This window comes from Mytilus californianus, unplaced genomic scaffold (genome assembly GCF_021869535.1).
Source record: "Mytilus californianus isolate M0D057914Y unplaced genomic scaffold, xbMytCali1.0.p SCAF_2, whole genome shotgun sequence".
NCBI classification, from domain to species: domain Eukaryota; kingdom Metazoa; phylum Mollusca; class Bivalvia; order Mytilida; family Mytilidae; genus Mytilus; species Mytilus californianus.
In genome coordinates, this window is record NW_026262668.1 from 31,730,793 (window position 1) to 31,756,709 (window position 25,917).

Sequence of the window (25,917 nt, forward strand, 5' to 3'; positions counted from 1 at the left end):
CTGTAAAGGGGGAGAGAGGGGGACCGTGTCTGATATTAGTTTTCAGACATGGTTTTCGAATGTGAATTAAATCTGTTTTCAAAACAAATTGCATATCCAATATCATTCATGTACTTACCATTAAGTTGTACGTGTTGCTGCTAGAGACTTTTAGTACCCGGAGGTATCATTTACTGAAATTACTCCCTTTGGTCTCACTGGTATAATTTTATTGATTCAGTGCAATTGTATTTGCTAATGTATCGCTCTCTTTAATTAAATATGAACTAAATTATTCACATTATAATTTTCAATTCTTAACTGTGTTCAATCGTGGAAAAGTTTTATTTGGTTTAAATGAAAGTAAAATCTATCAAACAAACTTTGTTTTAATTGAAATTTCTGTCATATGACTTCGTTAAAAGTGCAAACAATGGTTATTTTATAGATTCAATTTAATTGCAATAGTATACACTGCAGATAAATTATTGTAGTTTATCGAATGAATTAAAATTAATTGCATTTTCAGTATTTTTCGAAACTTTGAAACTTAGTTTTTAATATCAAAATAACTGTCCATTGTTTCAGACACTCATGCAAATATATGAAATCGCTTTGAAATTGAGTTTACCTTTTCAAAACGCAAAGTTTGCTGCTGAAAAATATCAGACGTGTAAGGAATCCTTCAGAGTAGATCAAAACAAGGAAATAAGGTCAATGGATCTCAAAGTTATAGGGAGTATGTCTAAAGGTCAATGTGCAGCATTCTGTGTGAAAAACAGTGATAACTGCTGTGAGATTACTTATGTAACATTGAGTGGAGAGTGTAAACTGGGACCCTCTGGTTGCTGTCATACGGAATTTAACAACGTTTCTGGTTCAAACCTTCTACACACCAGTCGTAAATTTAGCGGTAAGTCAAACATGTGCTTTGTGATCTTTCCTTAACCGAGAAACTGTTCTTAATGATAGAAGTATAGAATCCCTTGACATATTACCATACATGCATGCTTTCATTATGGTAAACCCATTTAACTCTACACGTGAAGCTGTCATTATTTCCGCAGCCACAAATCAAACCAGCTTAAGTCTTTACTACTCTCGACATTTTGGGCACGTGACTGAATTAGTATGTCTCCTTTTTACCCTGGATTTAAAGTATTCGAATTGTCATCTGATGAAATTCCTCAGTGAGTTAGGTGGACAGTTTTTTCTACATGCAATAGCTTTTTGTCTGGACACGTCCCTGTATTTTACTTGGTTTCTTACTATCTGACTTTTACCCTGAGCAGCTGGATGGATGTCAGAGTATAGCAGAAATCGCTAATCCAACCTAAAATTCTTATGTTTGTCTTGATTTGTATCGGAGTGTATGTTTGCTACATTTTGTACTTGCTATCTCCTAAGTTTCTAAGAAAGTGTGGAGATATATAATGGTTATGTCTGTCTCTTTGTTCATGATTGATAATTCCTTGTTCATCGTATTACATCTTCAGCAAAAGTGTGGTTATATAGTAATCACTTTGTCCGTCCGCTGCCGCATGTTTTCTGCGATCCATCCTTATCTTGTAAGAATTCTTCCCGTCTAAAATAATTTGTTAGAGGTGCCCGCCTACCTTGCGGGACATATTGACTATATACCTTTTGTTCCTCTATTGATAAGCTTTCGAATGACGTATAAGGTATATCTGTAATTAGGGGCTGAAGGGTCGCAGCAGTCCATTCCATTATTCAAAATATCCATTTCATTATTCAAAATTGGCTATTTCTTAATTTTCACGCGTATTTTGGCATTTAGGTCCTCCGTAACCCCTCTAATAGGCATTGCGGCACATATTGATTATAACCATTTTGTTCCTCTGTCCATAAGCATTCGAATGGTGTATAAGGTTTCTCTGTAATTAGGGGCTGAAGGGTCGTAGCAGTCCATTCCATTATTCAAAATAAGCTATTTCTTATTGTTGACGCGTATTTTGACATTTAGGTCCGCCGAAACTCCTTTAATAGGCGTTGCGGGACATATTGACTATATAACTTTTGTTCCTCTATTGATAAGCTTTCGAATGACGTATAAGGTATATCTGTAATTAAAGAGCTGAAGGGTCGCAGCAGTCCATTCCATTATTCAAAATATCCGTTTCATTATTCAAAATTGGCTATTTCTTAATTTTCACTCGTATTTTGGCATTTAGGTCCTGAGAAACCCCTCTAATGGGCATTGCGGCACATATTGATTATAACCATTTTGTTCCTCTGTCCATATGCATTCGAATGGTGTATAAGGTTTCTCTGTAATTATGGAATGAAGGGTCGTAGCAGTCCATTCCATTATTCAAAATTAGCTATTTCTTATTGTTGACGCGTATTTTGACATTTAGGTCCTCCGAAACTCCTCTAATAGGCGTTGCGGGACATATTGACTATATACCTTTTGTTCCTCTATTCATAAGCTTTTGAATGACGTATAAGGTATATCTGTAATAAGGGGCTAAAGGGTCGTAACAGTCCATTCCATTAATCAAAATATCCATTTCATTATTCAAAATTGGCTATTTCTTAATTTTCACGCGTATTTTGGCATTTAGGTCCTCCGTAACCCCTCTAATGGGCATTGCGACACATATTGATTATAACCATTTTGTTCCTCTGTTGATAAGCTTTCGAATGGTGTATAATGTTTCTCTGTAATTAGGGGCTGAAGGGTCGTAGCAGTCCATTCCATTATTCAAAATAAGCTATTTCTTATTGTTGACGCGTATTTTGACATTTAGGTCCTCCGGAACTCCTCTAATAGGTGTTGCAGGACATATTGACTATATACCTTTTGTTCCTCTATTGATAAGCTTTCGAATGACGTATAAGGTATATCTGTAATTAGGGGCTGAAGGGTCGCAGCAGTCCATTCCATTATTCAAAATATCCATTTCATTATTCAAAATTGTCTATAATTTCTTAATTTTTACGCGTATTTTGGCATTTAGGTCCTGAGTAACCCCTCTAATGGGCATTGCGGCACTTATTGATTATAACCATTTTGTTCCTCTGTTGATAAGCTTTCGAATGGTGTATAATGTTTCTCTGTAATTAGGGGATGAAGGGTCGTAGCAGTCCATTCCATTATTCAAAATAAGCTATTTCTTATTGTTGACGCGTATTTTGACATTTAGGTCCTCCGAAACTCCTCTAATGGGCGTTGCGGGACATATTGACTATATACCTTTTGTTCCTCTATTGATAAGCTTTCGAATGACGTATAAGGTATATCTGTAATTAGGGACTGAAGGGTCGCAGCAGTCCATTCCATTATTCAAAATATCCATTTCATCATTCAATATTGGCTATTTCTTAGTTTTCACGCGTATTTTGTCATTTAGGTCCTCCTTAACCCAACTGATGGGCATTGCGGCACATATTGATTATAACCATTTTGTTCCTCTGTTGATAAGCTTTCGAATGGTGTATAAGGTTTCTCTGTAATTAAGGGATGAAGGGTCGTAGCAGTCCATTCCATTATTCAAAATAAGCTATTTCTTATTCTTGACGCGTATTTTGACATTTAGGTCCTCCGGAACTCCTCAAATAGGCGTTGCGGGACATATTGACTAAATACCTTTTGTTCCTCTATTGATAAGCTTTCGAATGACGTATAAGGTATATCAGTAATTAGGGACTGAAGGGTCGCAACAGTCCATTCCATTATTCAAAATATCCATTTCATTATTCAAAATTGGCTATTTCTTAATTTTCACGCGTATTTTGGCATTTAAGTCCTCCGCAACCCCTCTAATGGGCATTGCGGCACAATCGATAAGCTATATCTATAATCAGGGGATGAAGAATAGCAAAGATCCAGTGAAAATAAAAAAATTACAATGTATAGTATTTTGATTTTTATATATGTCTTGGTATTCAGGTCGTCCATACATTAAAATAAGGTATTTCTGTTAAAAACAGTTAGGGAAACCCACTAGTTTATCCTCCGAAACTAAATAAATAAATAAAGATGAAAATTTCAAAGAGAGTTTTGATTTATTTTTTCTTAGATTAATTTGAATATTTGTTATATAACACCAAAATGACGAATTCAGAAATACGGGATATAGTGTCACAGTCAAAAAATCAATTTTCGATTTCATTATTCACTTTTCAGCTTGAATACTGAAATATGAACTATTTCATTATTCATTATTCATCACTTAACGTTGAATAGTGAATAATGAACTATTTCATTATTCATTATTGAATTTTGAATAATAAAAAATGAATAATGGACGTACTTCAGCGCGGTAAATTGCACAGAGAACCCTATTTGCATCTATTTTGCAAAAAAAGCAGAGGAAATCTAATAAGTTTTCTTAGAGACTCATCAACTCGTATTTTTATAATTTGCCATTATGCACGTCTTTCAACATACTTAATTATACACAAACGGTCACATCATATATCAACAGATGAATTATCCCGTAAAAAAAGAAAATTTGCGGAAACGTTGCATGCGACGCCAACAAAAAGTCTTCTTTTACACTTGAGTAATTTAAATATTTCATAGACATCCATTTCATACCAAAAAAATGCATAATAAGCATGAACTATTGTCAAAGTGTTCAAAAATGTGAAGAACTAAAACAAAGCATCAGTTATTTGATTTTTACGGATGTGTAGTTAAGCATGTGTGCATTTTAGGTACTCCTCATTACGGAATCTTTGATTGTTTGGAGGTCGGTTCAAACCCATTTTTCTGTGATTCGGTATGGATTCAAAATTAAATTCGTGGTAACTATAAAGTAATCTACAAAATAAAAACATAATGAAAACTTTTAGGAGAACTAGGTAGGGAATGCTCACATTATCTGTGCTTATAATGTGTAAAACTGTTGTATTCGCAAAGACTTTTTTTTTTTAATTTAAAGTGAAACAGAGGGAAAGAAGGTTTCATTTGTGCCTAAAACGGGTATTTAATTTGAAATAAATTTTATAAATTCAACTAAATTAATATTCTTGCGATATAAGAGTACATAGATTTGATTGTAATTTTTATCAGAAAAAAAACCTGGTCTGCTCTCACAAAAACTGGACCGATTCACCAGAAAAATCACGATCCCTACTGGCCGCTATACCTACATTGAGTATGTAAAGAACTCAAAAACTGATCGGCGACTAAAGACATTCACGTTTTTATTTACAAGTGACTTCGTCACCAAATCAAATATTCATCTATAGCAATAAATGCACCATTTTTAAAATATAATATAATTCCAAATTTTTTTAATTTTGTATATACATCCTATATCACCGTTTCCGAGTAACAGACACATATTTAACCTATTTAATTAAATTGAACTTTTGTAGACAGTCAAAACACTTATATAATAATTTCGGTAGTTTAACTGCACAGATGTCACATTCAACTCATTCGTATAAGTCTCTTTACAGCATAATTGCGCAATAAGATCGATTTTAATTCAACCTATCTAATTGAAATATTGGTCTTTGATTTTGTCATGGCTTTTGTTTATTAGAGTACGCGACTTACGATAGATCTAAATGATCATCCGGTTGTAATTCAACAGATTGTAAGAATGCTTGTCGTGCGGATTCCTTGTCGCCTAATAACTGCAAAGCAATTCCTAAAATAGTGTAGACTCCTTCTCTAGAAAAATTTATTCGTTCTCCTGTCAAATACTTTTCTTGTATATCCGATTGAAGACCTTTGAGTGAATCTTGACATTGTCGGACATTATTCAGATGATAATGACAAAGAAAATTAAGGAAATAAGCATATGCTGTAGATGGAAACCAGTGTACTTCACTCAAATCTACCATTTCAAATTCATCCGGAATTAACGTAGAATGCATCCTGAATACGATAAAATCTACAAGCATTATTTTTTTTAGATACATTAAACTCTTCCTTTGGAATGATGGAAGTTTTAACAATTGGTAATGGATATCCGACATCGTCATGCCGCGGTACAGTTTTTCTTGAGTACATTTCGATAAAGAATACGTAATGATTAGTAAAGTTTTATTGTATTGCTTTGTCTTATAGAAAAGAGAAGCTACTGTCAGCCATCCAGATACGGCGTCATGATAGACATTCTGTATAAAAGTACTTAGACAGGATTTGTACTGTTTGTATCGGTATTTATTATAACTAAATTTACTTTCCAGTGGTATATTTTGGGCAAGTCCGTTAGACCACATTGACATGTAGTATTTATATAAGTATTTTATTGAAGATTGCTGACACAAAACTTTCCGTATTAGTCAATTTTTGGTTATATTCGATTCCACTTCTTCGGAACCAAGATTCACGGAAAAATTTGCATAAACAAATAACTTGGATATAAGTATTTTCTCAACGTCATTTACAAATAATGTATGTGGGTCGATTTGAAAATTCCACATTGATACCTGAAAGTTTGATAGTTGATCTGAAAAAAAGATGCATCGCCAACCATATCTATACAACGTACATAGTTTCTCTAAAAGTATTTCACGAGCACGGCCTTCTATTTTGTTATCGAACATGTTGTTTTCTGGAATGAAGTAATGCCAGCAAACTGAGTGCTCAACACAATAAACCAGCCTGCTAAAACATTGCATAAAACAAGGTATGATATTATCAGGTTTCCATACGGATTGTGGCAGTTCTTCAGATAACCAGAAAACAATTGTTTTCATGAAATAAGAACAGAGTAAATCTTTACATTCGGAGTAAGTAGCAATTACATCTTTCAAAAGAATTTTTAAAAGAGAATAGCACAGTAATTGAGTATGTGTAAAGGAATTTATTAGAAATTTTTCACCAACCGAAAAAGATATTCGCCATTCTAGATCCTCTTTTGGTGATCCCTTAACTCCGATCGGTACAAAAAGTACTCCGTGGTTTATAATACTTTGTTTGACATTATTACTCGGCCATGAGTTACTTGATCGTGTTATCCATTGTACGGCAGGTGATATCCACGTTCGACAATGTAAACAACTTGCTCCGTCAAAATCTCCTGATTTGTCCGATATACACGGTCCATGAATTAAATTAACTCCAGACAAGAACTGTTGTTTATATAATGCACTCGAATAATAATGTTTACCATAATGTCGCTCACAGCATTCAAAAACATTATGATGTCTGGTATATTCCAGTGTCAACAGTGTAAAACCGGGTTTTACATCGTCTCTTTCAATAGAAAAATACGTTATATTTTTATTAAAGCATTTTAAGTTTACATCCTCTAATACCTCGAAACTTGTATTTACAAACATTATATCTAAATCACTTCCACGCATATCTAGTCCTTCTCCAAAACTTCCACTGGTTATATCTGTTAGCTTTTCGTTACTTGTAATATCGTCCCTGACCATGTTCATCAATCTGATTGTTTTAACAAGATGTTCTGATCCTGCTATATTTTGACACAGATAGCGATACAGTGCTATTGATGTGTTTGGTATTGTAGTGTCTGTAATAAGTAGAATTAAATTAAAACTGTGAATAAATAAACTGATTACACAGAGATATGTCTCTCATATCGGCATAAAATTCAGAAAAAGACAATATGATGGACAGCAACATTGCTTATTAATTCAGTCACTGGACCATGATCTAGTGGGCAGGGCCCGAAAATGGTCGACAAACCGAAATGTTCAGGCAGTAATGTAACTTTATAGAAAATATCGTTGTTTATTGTAGATAGTTCCTATAATATAAATTAAGCAGAAAAACTGAAAATTGAAAATTGCTAATTGATTCGAAGTCACTGGACCATGTCCAAGGGGCAGGGCCTCAAAATAGTCGTCAAACTGATATGTACTGATAGTAATGCAACTTCATGCAAAATATAATTGATCTATCACAAGTAGATCCTATCAAACTAACTAAAGCAGAATATTTAACACTGAAAATTGCTAATTAATTCAAAGTCACTGGACCTTGTCTAGGGGACAGGGACTCAAAATAGTCGTCAAACTAATATGTACTGATATTAATGCGACTTCATACAAAATATCATTGATCTATCCCCAGTAGATCCTATCAAACTAACTTAAACAGAAAACTTAACATTGAAAATTGCTATTTAATTCAAAGTCACTGGACCATGTCCTAGAGGGCAGGGCCACAAAATAGTCGTCAAACTGATATGTACTGATAGTAATGCAACTTCATACAAAATATCATTGATCTATCCCCAGTAGATCCTATCAAACTAACTTAAGCAGAAAACTTAACATTGAAAATTGCTTATTAATTGAAAATCACTGGACTATGTCCTAGAGGGCCTCAAAATAGTCGTCAAACTGATATGTACTGATATTAATACAACTTCATACAAAATACCATTGATCTATCACAGTCAAGTAGATCCTATCAAACCAACTAAAACAGAATATTTAACATTTGAAAATTACTAATTAATTAGAAAGTCACTGGACCATGTCCTAGGAGGCAGGACCTCAAAATAGTCGTCGCAACCGAGACAATAATTATAAAATTATTATTCTGTAAGATATATATATATATATATATATATATATAGGTTAAGGCCATAAATGATAACTCTATTTCATCCATATTGAATATTTCTGTCTCTTGTCCATATTATATATCCGGCCGTCCGTTCAGGAAAACACATTAAACTTTAGACACCACCCAACGATCCTACATGCAACAGGAGAGATAATCTTACTAATTACTTCAGTATTGCAATATAAGGTAAGCACACATTCTCTTAAACGGTTTGACGGATATAGGAACTTTAAACAGTTTATACACAAGAATCACAACGTACAACCGACTCTTATCTTTTGTTTGAAAAACCCAATTTACGGAAATGTGTATACAATGCACAAAGAATCAGTTTTTCATAGTCTTCATTTTCTTCTCATCTCTGGCATGAAAGGGCACTTAATTGTTTCAGCCTCAAGGTTCGATATCGAAATATAACATCTAAATTAAAGATATATATTATATATAAAGTTTTTTTTTCATGATTTATACTGTTTATTTCGGTTTTTCGGAATCATTCCGATTAATGTTTTCTCTTGTTAGATGTGACGATCTACCTAAACAAGTGATTATCGATCATTATTCAGATATCCCCCAGGGCTTTAAAACAGTAGGATGGCGGAGGACATTTTAGCGTATTGCTAAAACATTTTAGCGAAAAAAAATCGGATGTTTTAGTGCTAAATGATAGTTCCTATTTTCATGACATTTTAACGAAATTTCAAATTAAAGAACCTTTGCTTACATACCCCGCGCCCCCACAATGTCACTGGGCAAACAAATTTAAATCTCACCAGATTCCTAAGTTCAAAGACTCATAACTCCTACAAAAGGCAACTTTTCTTGTGGAAATGCACGTCAACATATTATGTTTTTATTATCTAAAGTTTCATGAAATTCCTGTTGTGCGGTTTAAGAGGAGTTGTGCTGACAAGAACATTACTGACGGACGGACTGATGGACAGACGGACGAGTCAAAAACACTATACCCTACAAAACTTCGTTCCGTGTGGTATAATTATCAACCGTAGTAGAATAATAAATGTATATACATTTAGTATCAAGACAGTAATCATGTCAATTTACTAGATACAGCACTAAATGTCTAAAAATAATTAACACAAATTTTAGAAGCCTGTTCTAGCCTTGAATTTAGATCACAGTGAACGTACGTGATGGGGCTCTTGAGATACATGTACAATATGTTCAATACTGTTCATAAAATTGCGATATGTACTATTCCTTCTCTTGATATATTGTCTAAATGGAGGTGCAGATTCGTCGATAATTCTATCTTTATATATGTTATTGTTTGTAACTTGATTATGTAATAATAATACACAGAAAAACCTTCACATATTGCACTTTAATTTCCTGTTTGTTTCAACAATACATCTATTTCCATGATTAACCAAAATGTTCAGCCAGTACAAAATACTGTTCACTGTTTAGTATGGTCAGTATTATTTGACATGGGACGTTGTCGCTAAAATGGGCTTTCGGAAATATAGGTGAACAGATAAATCCGGCGCTAAATTGGGTTATAATGTCTGCTCTGAAATGTCCCATGGTAGTTTTTAATTTTTTCGCTAAAATGGCCTGCGCCCAATCAGGAGGACCTTTTGGATTATAATACAATAGGGTTATGCAATTGATTATAATTGCTAAAAAAAAAGGTAGTGGCTAACAAAATGAAAGCAAATTTGGACTACACCTTCAATAATATCGCAACTATTTAGTGAATACGGAAGATACTTTAATGATGGCGGTGATCTTTTGACGAATGAGGAAGATAATTTAACGATGGCGGTGTGCCATCATAAAATAGGTCATGGTGATCTCTGCGAATGCCTATAGTTATTTCCGATTTGTAATCCTTAAGACGTTTTTATATGACACTAAAACTAATTTTAAATAGTATTTGCAATTTTTGTAGACTAAAATTGAATCAGTTATATTTTGAGAATTATTTGTTTAGGTACCCCCTTTATAGAAGATCGTCCATGAATACAATGGACCATGATGTGCATGATGTATCCTAAGTCTCCGTGTGCATTTTAAATTAAACGGTTATATACAGACAGGGCATTGCGTCAATTTTGATCATGTTAACTTAAGTGCCTATTAATCGAATACTTGTTAGCTTATATTTCACTTGGTTTCTAGAAAATAGGACGATTTTGCTTATATTTATTAAAAAAACATCACAGAATTACAGAAGATCATGTCATTTTATAAATTAAAGGAGCCGGTAAGACTTATATTTCACTGAATCGCTTTAAATCTGCCAAATTAGATTTAACATGTGAAAGCACAACTCAAATCAATTCCTTATTTATGAATAAGGAGAAAATAAAATGAAGTTCAAACTGATTTCCTGACACACTCTTCGTGTATTACAGCGATGAGAGATCGTAGTCGTCGAGTTTGAAAAAAAATAAAGGTTGGTTATATAATGTAACTTAAAAAAGATGCATGTCAAGGGGGAGATAATCGAATGGGGGGGGGGGGGGGAAGAAGGGAGGGGGTCTTGTGAGTTCAAGTTTTTTTCCCCATTGGGTTAGACATGTATATTGCAACATGAGGGAATCAGAGAGCTTTATTATTCAGGATATTCCTTAAACCCTTCCGTTGCATAAGTCAAGGATATTAGGAAATAAATTCTTCCCGGTTTCAACCTTAAACCAAACAAATGTGACAGAAATATTAAACATTTGACGCTTATTTTATGCCCTTATTGGATGCAGTCTTTTACCGTTGCGTTGTTGGGTAAAACTAGGATATTGCCATATATCCCCGTTTTTGAAATTTTATTTGAAATCGAGGGTTATCTACGGTGAATATCTAAATACTTATTTTATTTCTCCTTCATGTTCATTGTTTACGTGTGTTGCTTTCATTTATAAACTACGTTGATGTAAATTCCTTTTGATTTAATGTTTCCATGAGAAAACAAAAACTAATGATATTATGAAATAAAACCTTTCCCATGCATAGTTAATAGCATTGTAAAAATATATATATACAAGTTATTGTTTTACCTCCCATCTTGTTAGCCTGTCGAGGTTAAGTGCAAAATGTGTATTTCCGAGAAAAATATCTACTTTGTTTCCGTTTAAAATTAAACGTATCAATAACGCCAACGCAATTCTTTGTAAGTACTAGGGCCAATAAGTCGTGATGTAATTTCACTTTTAGATACAATATATAGTCTTGTAACCTATTTCATTTTTTTTTTATTTCAGTTAAGTTTATAACATACACAGTTGTATATGTCCGTAGTATGGATAGACTTTACTTTGTTTTCCTTTGTTTAACTGATTTTCGATAAAAATAATAAAATGCTCCGTTGGGCGCACCTTGATACGATAGCAGAGGTCGATCCCAGTTGGGGCAAGTATGGACCTACATTCAAGCTTGATACAGCTCTGAATTTGGATGGTGATTAAATATTTGACACAGCATGGGTTTCTGACACAGAATGAATGTGGTTAAATAACTGAAAAATTTGAAATTGGACTTTTACCTATTATGGTCCAATATCCAAAATCTAAATACACGATTAGATTCAGCATATACAAGTACACCAAGAATTGAATTTATTTATTTATAAATGGACAATATTAGCTAATTTTTTTAAAGGGGTTCACTTCATCAACAAAAATATCATTCTGAAAATTAATTTATACAGAATAACAAACAAACCTACTATCTTCTTCCAAAAATTTACAAAAAAAATGAAAACAACAATTTCCATTATATCATTCATCATTAATACAATGTCTTTAAACTTACTTTTTTTCAAAATATCTGATAATGAACAGTAAATGTCTAAAATTAGAATTTGATGCTATATCTATTTTTAACTATGACTCTACTTACAATTTCTATATTAATTGTACAATACAGCTCTGAATTTGGATTGTGATTAAATATTTGACATAGCATTGGTTTCTGACACAGAATGAATGTTGTCTAAGAACTTAAAATTTGAAATTGAACATTTACCTATTATGGGCCAATATCCAAAATCTAAATTTTTACATGGTTAGATTCAGCATATCAAATAACCCCAAGAATTCAATTTTTGATGAAATCAAACAAAGTATAATTTTGGACCTCAATGTGGACGAATTTGATAATGGGGCCTTTACTCCAAAATTTAAATACACAGTAATATTCAGCATATCAAAGAACCCCATAAACTCATTTTTGTTGTTGAAATCAAACAAATTTTAATCTTAGACCCCGATAATCTTTCAATCAGTTTAATTGAGGTCTGGAGCTGGCATGTCAGTAACTGCTAGTAGTCCTTTGTTAATTTGTGTATAATTGTCATTTTGCTTAGTTTCTTCTGTTACCTATTCTGACATTGGACTCGGACTTATTTTAAACTGACTTTTACCTTGCGTATTGCTGTGTGTTTATTTTACATTGGCTAGAGGTATAGGGGGAGGGTTGAGGTCTCACAAAACATGTTTAACCCCGCCGCATTTTTGCGCTTGTCCCAAGTCAGGAGCCTCTGGCCTTTGTTAGAATTGTATGTTCTTTTTAATTCTAGTTTAGTTCAATTATATGTTTCGGAGTTCAGTGTGACGTCCATTTTCACTGAACTTTTTTGTTCAGGGGCTAGCTGAAGCCCGCCTCCGGGTGCGGGATTTTATCGCTGTGTTGAAGACCCATTGGTGGCCTTGGGCTGTTTTATGCTCTTTGGTCGGGTTGTTGTCTCTTTGACACATTCCCCATTTCCATTCTCAATTTTACAGTAACTTATAACTGCTTACAGCCAAATTATTTGAACTCTGGTGGATAGTTGTCTCAATGGCAATCATATCACATTTCCTTATTTAACTGTGGGTTATTTGAAGTAGATTACTAACAAACATTCAATCATTTGAAAAAAAAATAATTCTGCAATGACTTACATGTTGTCATTTTGAGATTTCAATTAATATATAATTATATCAACAACACAGTTTGGTTGTAAAAATGATGTCACCATGTTTGTAATTGTCCACTGTTTTGTGAAAACACGTCATTTAACATGTTTAAGTTTCCTAATTTAAAGTATTTATGTACTGATTCCAGGTTAAATTTTGAGCTATTTAGAAGTTACTCTAAATTCATAAATTATCAATGGTTTTGATCAATGCTAGTAATAATAACTGATTTAGTATTGCAATAATACAAACTCGCATTCTGATATCTGATACTATACCTGAATGCAACTTTTTCTGAAATCGTAATAATCTATTTTTGTTGTGGCCCTACAAAAGAGATTTTTTCGTGAAAGTTAGCAAAATTATCAATATTTCAATCACATTTAGGCCTAGGAAAAGTAAAGCGCAGAGCTTGACGAACTAAATACTGTAAATTCAGAAATTATTAGGATTTTTTTTTTTTATTAATGGGAAAAATTTGACTAGGTGATTATCGCAATAAAAAAAATCGCATTCTGATATCTGATACTATGCTATGCAGATTTTCCTGAAATCTCAATAATCAATCTTGCATTTTTTCAATTCTTTAAAAATCTCAATAATAAATGAATGCAATAATTTCTGAATTTACAGTATTCAAGTCAGCTTTCTTTTTTATTTTGTTTTTCAATTGATTTGCCTCTGAAAGCAATAAAAGAGAGGCGAAAGATACCAAAGAGATATTCAAACTTAAGTAGAAAATAAACTGCAACGCCATGGCTAAAAAAGAAAAAAACCAACAGACAAATAATAGTACACAAAACACAACATATAAAACTAAAGACTGAGCAACACGAACCCCACCAAAAACTAACGGTGATATCAGATGCTCCGGAAGGGTAAGCAGACCCTTCTCCACATGTGGAATCCGTTGTGTTGATCATGTTAGTACAAACCCGGTAATAAGTCTAATTCGGTAGGTCACATTCGGGGAAAAGGAGACGGAATTGTAGTTACGACATCTGCAACATATCCGCTATCACCTGTGAAACGGATATTCCATAACGGTCAACCAACTCGTGCATGATGGAATCCGTAAAATTTACGAAAGGATGATTCAACTTCACCACTTGGAACTCTTGGTTTAATAGCTTCTTTGTAAGCAGCAGCCCTCTATCAAGGAAATCATAATAGGAAATACAAAACCTGGAATATCGTATCAACTGGGAGATATATACTCCGTTTGCAGGCGCTGCTGGAATGTTGCTACATAGAAATTGAAAGTTCAGAATTGGGAAGCTGAAATCGTCTCTTTTGTCGTAAAGTTTTGTTTTCAACCGACCCGCATTGTCAATTTCTAGATATGAGACAGACTTAACTGTATCTGTATCAGTAAAACATGAATTTAGATTTAAAAATAAAGTTGTTGCAGTCATGTCACAATAACACTTTATTATTTCTAAAAAGCATATCCAGACTCTATTTACTGATCCCCTCATTCGAATCATTTATTATTCAATCAATAATTAAATCAAAGGACTCTTTCCATTTGTTGAAAATTAACGTTTATTTTGCGTTTGATATCACTTCTTCATTGGTCAAAATTCAATTAGTAATTCAAAGGCAGTGACGGAGTAAGGGCGGGCGTAGAGTTCATACGCGTCTCACACCCTCTTGGTATAATATATTTAGCATGAAATCGACGATATGTGTTAGGTTGTATGGAATATCCCCACCCCTTCAAAAATCCTGGATCCGCCCCTGAAAAGTTCTTTTTTGCTTCTGAATTTACTGATGTGAAATTGGGGAAAAGCTACCAATAACCATGCCTGACGATCATCGATGTCACATAGCAAGAACCCATCTCTTTGCAAATCATTGAAAAACAAAGATAGTTTGCTAACATACACGTATTGTTTCAAATCTTAAGAGAAACATTCTCCTACAGAATCTCTAGCAATACGTTATTTCTCCTCTCTTGATAGTGAAATTTTAAATACGTTAATTGCCCGGTAAGGCTCACAGTTTGAAATTAAATTGTCTCGAGCAATGAAATATTATTTATTGAAGGCCGTACGGTGACATATAGTTGTTAATTTCTGTGTCATTTGGTCTCTTATGGAGAGTTGTGTCATAGGCAATCATACCACATCTTCTTATTTTCATCTTAAGTTTTCTTTTGAGTGGTTTGTTGACTGATGTGTCTTTTTACCGCTTTTAGTCATGGTTTTGTCGGTCTGTCTTCGACTTATCGCCAGTTCCATTGTAACTAAGGTATCTCCAATTCATTTTTGTTTGTGTGCATTAAACCTAAATAGGAAAGAAAGTTGAAAACCAGACATTCATCGATTTCAATACCAATGATGACTAGTAGATAACTGAGTTTTCAAACATTCCGATCTCACAACAAACAAAATTACTCATATGAAAAAATTAAAAAGACAGACATTTCTGACATGGATTTCGGATATGAATTAAATATGTCCTGAAATCAATATCATACTCTTGCTAATGAGAGGTCAAGAATTAAGCGCTCTTTACCTGAGGCATTAACTGAAACGGTTAAAGGGTTGACAATGAAAGGAATTTGATCTTTTAATTTTAAAACAGACCGATTGAGCGCTTAATTCTTGACCTTCAACATGTCAATGAGTTTGTTGACAAAAAAAAGTTTAAATTTGAAGGTGTGTTTAAAGCTTTATAATTTGTGATTGAACATGGGTTCATGTTTAAATTTGATTTGACCTCAGAATCAAGCATCTTGTTAATGGGTGTTCGACAAATAAAGCGTACGATCAAGCAGAACGATTATTCTTCAACTGCACAGCAGAAGGACTGTTAAAAAATGGAATTAAATAACCGCTCGAAATAACATTTAAAACAAAACTGTTGGCTTTCAAAACGTCTTTTCAAGAGGCAAATTTTTTCTTTAAACTACCGACTTAAAATGATGAATTAATGTAACTTTTATCAAATAAAAAAAATGTGTACTTAACTTCTTCACCATGCAGACTGGTGTCTCGTTGGCAGGGCAGTTGTAAGCGAACTGACCTTCTCCGTTGCAGTAATAGCACCTGGTTTCCTTTTTATCTTCGAAATACTCTAGCTGGGTGTACGCCTGCTTTGCGGGTTGATACTGATATCTAGGTGGTTTTTCTGTACGTGCTGGGCCCACGAAAAAGCTCGTTTACTGCTGTTGACTTAGGATGAGGACTGTCTCTGTTGTTTTTCCTCTCTTTTTCTCTTCTCTTTATTATTGCCCGATATTCGGCTTGTCTCAATTTTGTCGCGTCGTTGGTAAAAGGTTAAAAGGTCGTCTGTGTATTCTTCTACCACGTCCAACTGTAGTTATCTGCAATTCGAATAATTGTATTCCTTTGTAGCAACTCCTGACTCTGCTCAAGCAATTTTTTAACCGAACCATACTCATCTCTCTCCAATAAAGACAATAATTTGTCAATCTCTTCTTGGCGGGAAGAATTAAATTGAATTTAATTCTTCCCGCCAAGAAGAGATTGACAGAGCATTGTTATTCATGTTGTCTGCCGTTTCCTTCGAACTTGAACATATGACTGGACGTGTAAAAAGGTCTTGAAGGACGGGTGAAGGTTACCGTTTCTCCTATTTCAGCAATTATTTACTGTTTGTGCTTGACCAACGCGCTGTCTAGTTTCTGTGAAAATAGAGATAAGGCATCTGCTGGAGAAAACTCGGACTCGGTTACTATTGGCTCTTTAGGTCTAGCCGTAAAATCATCCCCCGACTGGTGACTAGCGGGAGAATGCTAGACTTCATCGTCACTGTTTTACATGTTTTTCAGTATACCTGTCGAATTGGTTAAGTGTGAACTAAACTCGACAAATGAAAAAGGCGGGAGAACAACAATTTGTAGTCGAGTCGACCGAACTACTTACAAAAACAAATGCGAAAGCAAATACATACGCTAAAGATTCAAATTAAAAATAAATAAATTTAATCGATTAATTAGCACTTGCAACTGGACTCTTCTCCCTATAATATTTGGTCAACAGTGTCAAAGTAGCAATGTCCTTATATACATATAAAAATAAGATGTGGTATGATTGCCAATGAGACAACTCTCCACAAGAGATCAAATGACAAAGAAATTAACTACTATAGGTAACCGTACGGCCTTCAACTATGAGCAAAGCCCATACCGCATAGTCAGCTATAAAAGGCCCCAAAATGACAAATGTAAAACTATTCAAACGACAAAACCAACGGCCTGATTAATTTACAAAATAATGAACGAAAAACAGATATGATATACAGTAACAAACGACAACCACTGAATTACAGGCTCTTGGCTTTGGGAAAGGCACATACAGAATGTGGCGGGGTTAAACATGTTAGCGGGCACCCAACCCTCTCCCTAACCTAGGACAGTGGTGTAACAGTACAACATTTGAACAAACTATAAAAATCAGTTGAAACGGGCTTACCTCATCAGATAGATACAAAGCAAAAACCAGTAACAAAAACACAGAATGGACGTGGCAGGGTACTTATACATCCCCACAACAAAAAGACGCCAAGTACAGATCTGAGAGTACTTGCAATTACTGACAGCTAGTTCAAAGCCAATAACAATTAATAAAAAAAATCATGCATCTAGGACTAAAATGTATTCTAAAATATGAAAAGTCAAATTCCTACTTAGAGCTGCGGAACTACTACTACTGCCTAGAAAATTAACCCCATAACCTATCAGATATATTTATCCGTTACCCTGTCAGAAATGCTTACCCTGCCTTGAATATTGACCCCCTGTATGAACTACTAATTATATATAACTCTTAATAGAAAATATAAACCCTGTCAAAATACTATCCCTTTAAGAATAGTAACTCTGTCGGAAATAGAAACTCTGGGTCTTAAATTTTAATCCTTTTAGGAAAACTTACACTGTAAAGGGGGAGGGGTGGAACGTGGCTGATATAAGTTTTCTGACATGGTTTTCGAATGTGAATAAAATCTGTTTTAAAAACAGATTGAATATCCAACATTATTCATATATTTACCATTAAGGTTCATCTATACACTTTAACAAAAATGGCTGTGTTTACACCATGAAATTTTCTCTGAGTACAGACAAAACTGTGTAATTTTAAAAGTTTTAATGCCTGGCAGCACCTAGATAAATTAATGTTACATCCAATTTATGTTCTAAAAAGTTAAAACACTTTATGGATTTTGATGAACATTTTCTTTCCTTGCCACAGAAGATGGTGAAATAAACAAACACCTGAGTTTTCTTTGATACAGTCCACTCATTTACACTATTTAAATCACCTTTGTTGTGAGTGGATTTCTATTGTCCCTCTATTGTCCATATCAATCAATTAAGGAATAACTGTACTGTAGTTGAAGAGTTGCCACCGTCAATTGGCGATTTGACGGTCGCAAATGCAGTTTTACTGGCGACGCGTAGCGGAGACAGTAAAACGGATATTTGCGACCGTCAAATCAAAATTGACGGTGGCAACTCTTCAACTACAGTACTGTTATTCCGATTCTAATGCATTACAAAAAGAAATAATACGTTAAAGCTTGAAAAAATGTATAAATTTGAAATTTAATAAAATTCCGCGAAACTTCATGAATGATTTTGGCGCAAAGACGTCATGGCTAAACATGACGTCATACAGATGAAAACTTACAAACTGAAGGTTATTTCGTTACTTCTACGATTAAAATTTGGATAAAATCACATCAAAACGGCAATTTTGAGGTAGGTGTTGTTTTATTTTCTATAACATTGTAGTAATCGAACATTTGATGATCCATGAATTCAAAATGGCGGGTCCCTCCTTAGTTACGACTGGTCAACTGTGGATTTGACGGTAACTTTTAGCCAATGAAAAAAATTGTTACATAAAAATTGCATTAGAATATGATAATATGATACAATACAATCATTACCTTAGGGGGACCATCTCAAAGATTTCACATGACTTTGTTTATTTTTACACCACCTATGGCAAGGAAAGAAAATGTTTAGCAAAATCCACAAAAGTTTTTTTCTTTTTAAAACACAAAATGAATATAACTTGTATATATCTAGGTGCTGCCAGGATTTAAAACTATTAGAATTACACAGTTTTGTCTGCATTCAGAGAAAATTTCATGGTGTAACCACAGCCATTTTTGTGGAAGTGTATAGATGAACCTTAAGTTGGTGGGGTTCGTGTTGCTTAGTCTTTGGTTTTCTATGTTGTGTCATCTGTACTATTATTTGTCTGTTTGTCTTTTTATTTTTGGCCATGGCGTTGTCAGTTTGTTTTCGATCTATGAGTTTGACTGTCCCTCTGGTATCTTTCGTCCCTCTTTTGTACGCGTTGCTGCTGGAGACTCTAAATGCCCGGAGTTACCATCCACTAAAATTGCTCCCTTTGGTCTCACTGGTATAATTTTATTGATTCAGTGCAATTGTATTTGCTGATGTATCGTTCTCTTTAATTAGATATGAACTAAATCATTCACATTATAATTTTCATTTCTTAATTGTGTTCAATCGTGGAAAGATTTTATAGGGTTTAATTGAAAATAAAATCTATAAAAAAACTTATTGTTTAATTGAAATACCTGTCATAAAACTTTGTTAAAAGCGCACGGAATTGTTATTTTATAGATTCATTGAAACTTCAATAGAATATACTGCAGATGAATTAATTGCAGTTTATCGAATGGAATTAATTTAAATGCGTTTTTAGTATTTTTCAAAACTTTGAAACTTAATATTTAATATCAAAATAACTGTCCATTGTTTCAGACAGTCATGCAAATGTATGAAATCGCTTTGATAATGAGTTTCCTTTTTCAAAACGCGAAGTTTACTGTTGGAAAATATCAGACGTGTAAGGAATCCTTCAGAGTAGATAAAAATAAGGAAATAAGATCAATGGATCTCAAGGTTATAGGGAGTATGTCTAAAAGTCAATGTGCAGCATTCTGTATGAAAAACAGTGATAACTGCTGTGAGATTACTTATGTAACATTGAGTGGAGAGTGTAAAGTGGAACCCTCTGGTTGCTGTCATACGGAATTTAACAACGTTTCTGGTTCAAACCTTCTACACACTAGTCGTAAATTTAGCGGTAAGTCAAATATAAGCTTTACGATCTTGCGTAAACCGAGAAACTGTTCTTAATGACAGAAGTATAGAATCCCTTGACTTACTACCATACATGCATGCTTTCAATATGGTAAATCCTTTAAGCTCTACACCTGAAGCTGCCATTACTTTCGCAGTCACAAATTATACCAGCTCAAATCTTTACAACAAACTCTCGAGATTTTGAGTACGTGACTGAATTAGTATGTCTATTTTTTAGCCTGGATTTTAAGTAATCGGATTGTCATCTGAAGAAATCCTTCAGTGAGTTAGGTGGACAGCTTTCACTGCATGCAGCAATATCTTTCTATCTGAACCCGTCCCTGTTTTTCACTTGGTTTCTTATTATCTGACTTTTACCATGAGAAGTTTGATGGATTTCAGCGTACAGCAGAAATCGCTAATCCATCTTGAAATTCTAATGTTTGTCTTGACTTGTATCGGGGTGCATGTTTGCTACTTGCTTTCTCCTAAGTTTCTAAAGAAAGTGTTGAGATATTATAATGGCTATGTCTGTCTCTTTATCCATAATTGATAATTCCTTGTTCATTTTATTATATCTTCATCAATAGTGGGGTGATATAGTAATCACTTTGTCCGGCCGCTGCTACCTAAATCTTCAACCCATCCTTAGCTTGAAAGAATTTTCCACGTCAAAATTTTAAGAATTACCAGCCCACTACCATCCATCTTTTACATGCAACAGATATGCGTTCGACGAATAATGTCTTTGACTTTTGTAGTTTATAACGTTTAGTTTAGTTGCATTTAGATGTGAATTTAAAGTCCTGTTAAGCGTTAATGGAAAAAAAGTAGTATTACATTTTCCAAGCTTTTGGTTGGCCTTTCGTGTATCCAAGACAGGTGAAGGAAGTCAACTCTGCACGCTGTGGTAGAATAAAAAGGTATAATATATTTTTCATTCATTTATGAATAACTGCAATGTGTTTATTTACAATATAGATTTTGAAACACATTGAAATATATTCTTGAGAGTTATTTGAAAAGACTTCCAAATTAAATTTTCATAAATTTGATGTAAAATAACGGTGGGCTTGGATACCATAAATAAGCTCCGTTTGAAGATAGTCATGCTACCATTTGACTTTAATTTCTAAAACAGAATGATAAAGTACTAATATAACACATAACTGTTTTGTCCAGGTTTTTCATAAAAAAAGTGGTCAATGTAGAAAATGTTAGTATTGTCTCCTATAGAAGAATAAATACTACCGCTATTTCCTATAAGTTACAAGCTACAACTGCAGGGTTGTTGGGAAAAATGTAAAACTACTCTAAAAGTAATTTTTTGTGCTCATGGAGGAACCGAAACCATTTTAGACACACGTGTATATTGAAAGTATGTACATTCATGTAATTATATTTGTACATGCGCAACTGTTATGGTTGAGGCTCTGTATACTGCATTTCAATTTTGATTCATTTATTGTGCATTCGATTTTATTCGTTTCTGTTTTAAAGACACATTTTGCTGCGTGTGCTCCAATGCTGGAGGGAAATACATAAAGAAGAAAGAAGTAGTAGGCATAAAAACCCATTCCGATAAAAATGACGGAAAGGACATCCGGAAATCATTTTGTTTTCCGAACTTTTATTCGTTTCTGTTTTAAAGACACATTTTGCTGTGTGTGCTCCAATGCTGGAGGAAAATACATAAAGAAGAAGGAAGTAGTAGGCATAAAAACCCATCCCGATAAAATTGACGGAAAGGACATCCGGAAATCATTTTGTTTTCCGAACTTTTCCCCCAAAAAAACTCAAGTGAATTATCATCAGGGAGGATAACAAACTACAGTTTGCCTACTAAGTCTACCTTTAGGGTATAGAGCCAAATGAAGTCGTACTGTGCGACTATAGGTCTCTATTCCCTATTGTTTTGGCCAATTATTTTCTATTTTGTAAACCCCATCAACACCCTCGTAAACTCTCATAAAAGGCCCTGTCTTAACAAAATGAAGTCAAACGGGAAAAACCATGCAACGCGAATTTTGATAAACAATAAACGAACAATAGGAACCAACGACTTCCACTGATTAACAGGCTTCTGACTAAACTAGAATGATTGTGTACCCTATATTTCTGTCCTCACGAGGCGATCGATAGTGGGCGAAATATAAGAAGTGGATTATTCTGGATAGATTTTTCCTAAGACATGTACATGAAGCATGTGGCGGGTTTAAACATATTTGATAGCAATCAATTTTTGTGTGCCTGTCAAAGCTCAGAAATGTAGTACGTGTTTGACTTACACCTAATGGGTTTGCTATTTGAAAAATAGTGTCAATTGCAGAACATTGATAGTTTCTGTATAATTGATACTAGGGACGTTTAAGAACTTGACGGTCTTTTTTGTGTCGTGTTTTTTTTATTACTTTGTTTTGTTTTTTAGGGAGGTGTTGCTGCTGCTGCTTCAAATATATTGTAGAGATTCCTTTTTATTGTTGAATATACTGTATATTGATTTTTAGAGGTCTTTTATTTGTTTGGTTTGCTGTAACGTTTATCGTATTTATAAAACAAATAAACCACATAACTTATGTTTTTCAGACTATATTTATACATTGTCTGTTACAAATGGTGGAGTTTTTGGGGATTGGACATACCAAGAATTTTGTACGAAAGGTCATTATGCCATTGGTTACAAAATGAGAGTATGTATATTTCCATGGTTACTATAAATGAAGCTTACGGTTTTTGATCGACGTCAACAGGAAGTACACACCAAATGGTGTGTTGGCAGGAGAGTTTCATATATACATTTTCTTTTAACGTAGAGAAGTATCAAAAGCGAAAAAAGAAATAATTAACCTTTCTTTTTTATTTTGGCAGGAGGAAGGAATGGTTGGATTTATGTAGTTGGCGTTTTTTTTTTAGTCTGTGGGATTTATTTTTCGACAGCTGCCTCAAATGCCAATTTCGATAAAACAGAAAAAAAAACGCTAATATCAAAAAAATTGTTTAAATCCATTTTTTTTCTTCAAAAAATGAAGCTTAGTCATTTTAAAAAGAGACACCATGCAAAACATATAATGAAATTAACTGATAATAGGTGAGGCGAGTAAGTGGTAAATCCAAAGACTGGCTCACTTCTTTGTGTTGTCACAAGGATATATTGATTGAGAGGGTATATGCTTCCTGATTTCGTCATAAATAAATTGGATAAGGTTGCTCGTGTACATAATTGACCTTTTCAACACCAATTTAAATCTAAATTTTGGAATCAATAGTACTATATATTGCTTCCATCTGTCTTGGTATGCTCGAAGATTAATAAAAATTAGAAAATATGAGTACATGTATATCCGCACGTTAACTCAGCATATGCATACATAACATTATTAGTTACAAAGTGAGCTAGTGAACTAATACGGTATAGTAAATTCCATATGGGATGAGAGAGTGTATAGAAGGTAAGATGATTCAATTGTTATTTTTCTTCTTCTTTGACTTACAGATTGAAGGGCCACATGCAGATAGTTCAGAACTTAATGCTATCGAAATGATCTGTGGAAGTAGAGGGGGTGTTCGTTGTGGTGACACCGCAAGTTCTGGTCAGCAGAAATGGGGAGATTGGACAGAGGAAGCACTTTGTCCAGCAAGAACATTGCTTGTCGCATTCTCTCTACAAGTGCATCAATACAATGTAAGCTGTTTATGTTTAAAACTTTTAGGAATACATATATGTTCTGGACTGAAATTATCACGTGTTTAGATGCATTGTTTAGAAATGATTAACTAACCAAGAAGCTATCAGATTTCTAAATAGAATATTTATCAATGGTACAAAAAACGCCTTGTTAAAAGTTTACGTTTTTCTGTGCATCTTAAGTTTTTCATTTAAGTGTTGTGGTGGTTTTTTTTTACCTTCTATGAAATGCGATAAGATGACTATCCTGCTTATTCCAAAGAATAAATAGTTTGATTACATTAATTGCAATGAAAAGGAAAACTCGATATTTCACAGGTGAAATAGAATCGATAATTTCACTTCTCTCACGTCACAAAACAATGCATATGGGTGTTTATTTTAAGAAAGATCGGGTTTCTTATGAGTTTAATTTATAATTTAATTTTGAATGTAACACATCTTCTGATTGGCTCAAAGTTTTTTGTCTATCAGCTTATAGACATAATTTTGTCATGTGACCTTGACGTCATCAAGGTTTTTTCATTATTTACCCCTTTAAAAATGGAATTTAGAATCAAATTATAAGGAATGACTGTAACATTTTTTTCTGTCTATTCGAAATAACCTCAAAAATGTGGTGCACACTTTTAAATTACACGCTTCGCGGGTTATTTAGTGTGCACCACATTTTACATGTTTTTTCTTCATAAACAGAAAAAATGTTACAATCATTCCTTAAATAGATAATAATGATTCTAATAAATTTAATACAAATTGACAAATACAATTTAACGGAAATTGATATTTGAAACATTAAAAAGAGAATTACGATGAATAAAGTAAGTAAACTTTCTATAAAACTGTATGCTTTTATCTTGATAAAGGGTAAATGTTTTAGCAAATAAAAATCATCTTTCAGGAAAGTAAATAAGATTGTACTTTTTGAATTAAGTACATCATCATTCATGGATTGCAGTTTAAATAAACCTTAACATACAAAAGTGTTTTAGGATTTTACTGTAATCCAGTCTCATTATTAAGATCTTAAATCGTAAGTGTGCTTCAATTCAACGTTAAGAAATACATTGCATATTTATTACGTAATTTCATTAACAGATCATCATGATTTTCTAGTTTTTGCCACTATTTTCATGGGAACGACTGATCTCAATTTCATGTGACGCTCTTTTGTAATTTTTTAAAAGTAATTTTTCAATGGTATATTGAGCTCGTGAAGCCATCAGAATAATCGGTAAAATGATCTATAACCATCTAATGAAAATTCAAAAGTATGTTTTTTAATTTCTTGTATGTTATCATTCAAGAATTGTGACGTTTTCAATACAGACAATACACTGAGCAAGATCGAAAATTATCTGCTGTGAAAATATGACTATAGGAGTATTATCAGTATCAGTCAGCGTTTAAATAATTCTTTGTGGACTGCAGCTTAAAATTCTACCAAATCGTCCTTAGATATTTTCCCCTACTCCTTAAGGATGTACACCTCTGAGGACCCAAAAATTTTTAGAATTAAACTTTTTTTCTTAACCTGATTTTTGGGTTTAAAAGACTGTAAAAAAATAATTGACGAAAAAAAAATCATATGGTGGTGCACTTCTTTTTTTGCTACGGCCATTTGAAAGTACCAAATTCTGATGACTTTCCCATTTTTCATCAATTTTTACCCATTTTTGTTTGGGCTATTATCATGAAAACAATCACA

At 33.6% G+C, this 25,917-nt stretch overlaps 2 protein-coding genes across 3 annotated transcripts in view; one reads left to right on the plus strand and one right to left on the minus strand.

The window, feature by feature from the left end:
- The first annotated feature begins 632 nt into the window (after positions 1 to 632).
- LOC127729712 (vitelline membrane outer layer protein 1 homolog) overlaps positions 633 to 25,917 on the plus strand; it is a 34,645-nt gene continuing 9,360 nt past the window's right edge. The window contains exons 1-3 of one of the 2 annotated variants that reach the window (XM_052237569.1): positions 633 to 892; positions 23,111 to 23,214; positions 24,018 to 24,206. In XM_052237569.1, coding sequence (XP_052093529.1) covers positions 697 to 892; positions 23,111 to 23,214; positions 24,018 to 24,206 — 489 coding nt within the window. In that variant the 5' untranslated portion in view covers positions 633 to 696. Of the gene's footprint in view, positions 893 to 20,185; positions 20,526 to 23,110; positions 23,215 to 24,017; positions 24,207 to 25,917 lie in introns of those variants that run through there. The other variant, XM_052237568.1, reaches the window with a different exon arrangement.
- Positions 5,269 to 7,441, minus strand: LOC127729709 (uncharacterized). Its single transcript, XM_052237566.1, has one exon. It carries the CDS (start codon positions 7,351 to 7,353, stop codon positions 6,247 to 6,249), a length of 1,107 nt encoding a protein of 368 aa, XP_052093526.1. The 5' UTR covers positions 7,354 to 7,441; the 3' UTR covers positions 5,269 to 6,246.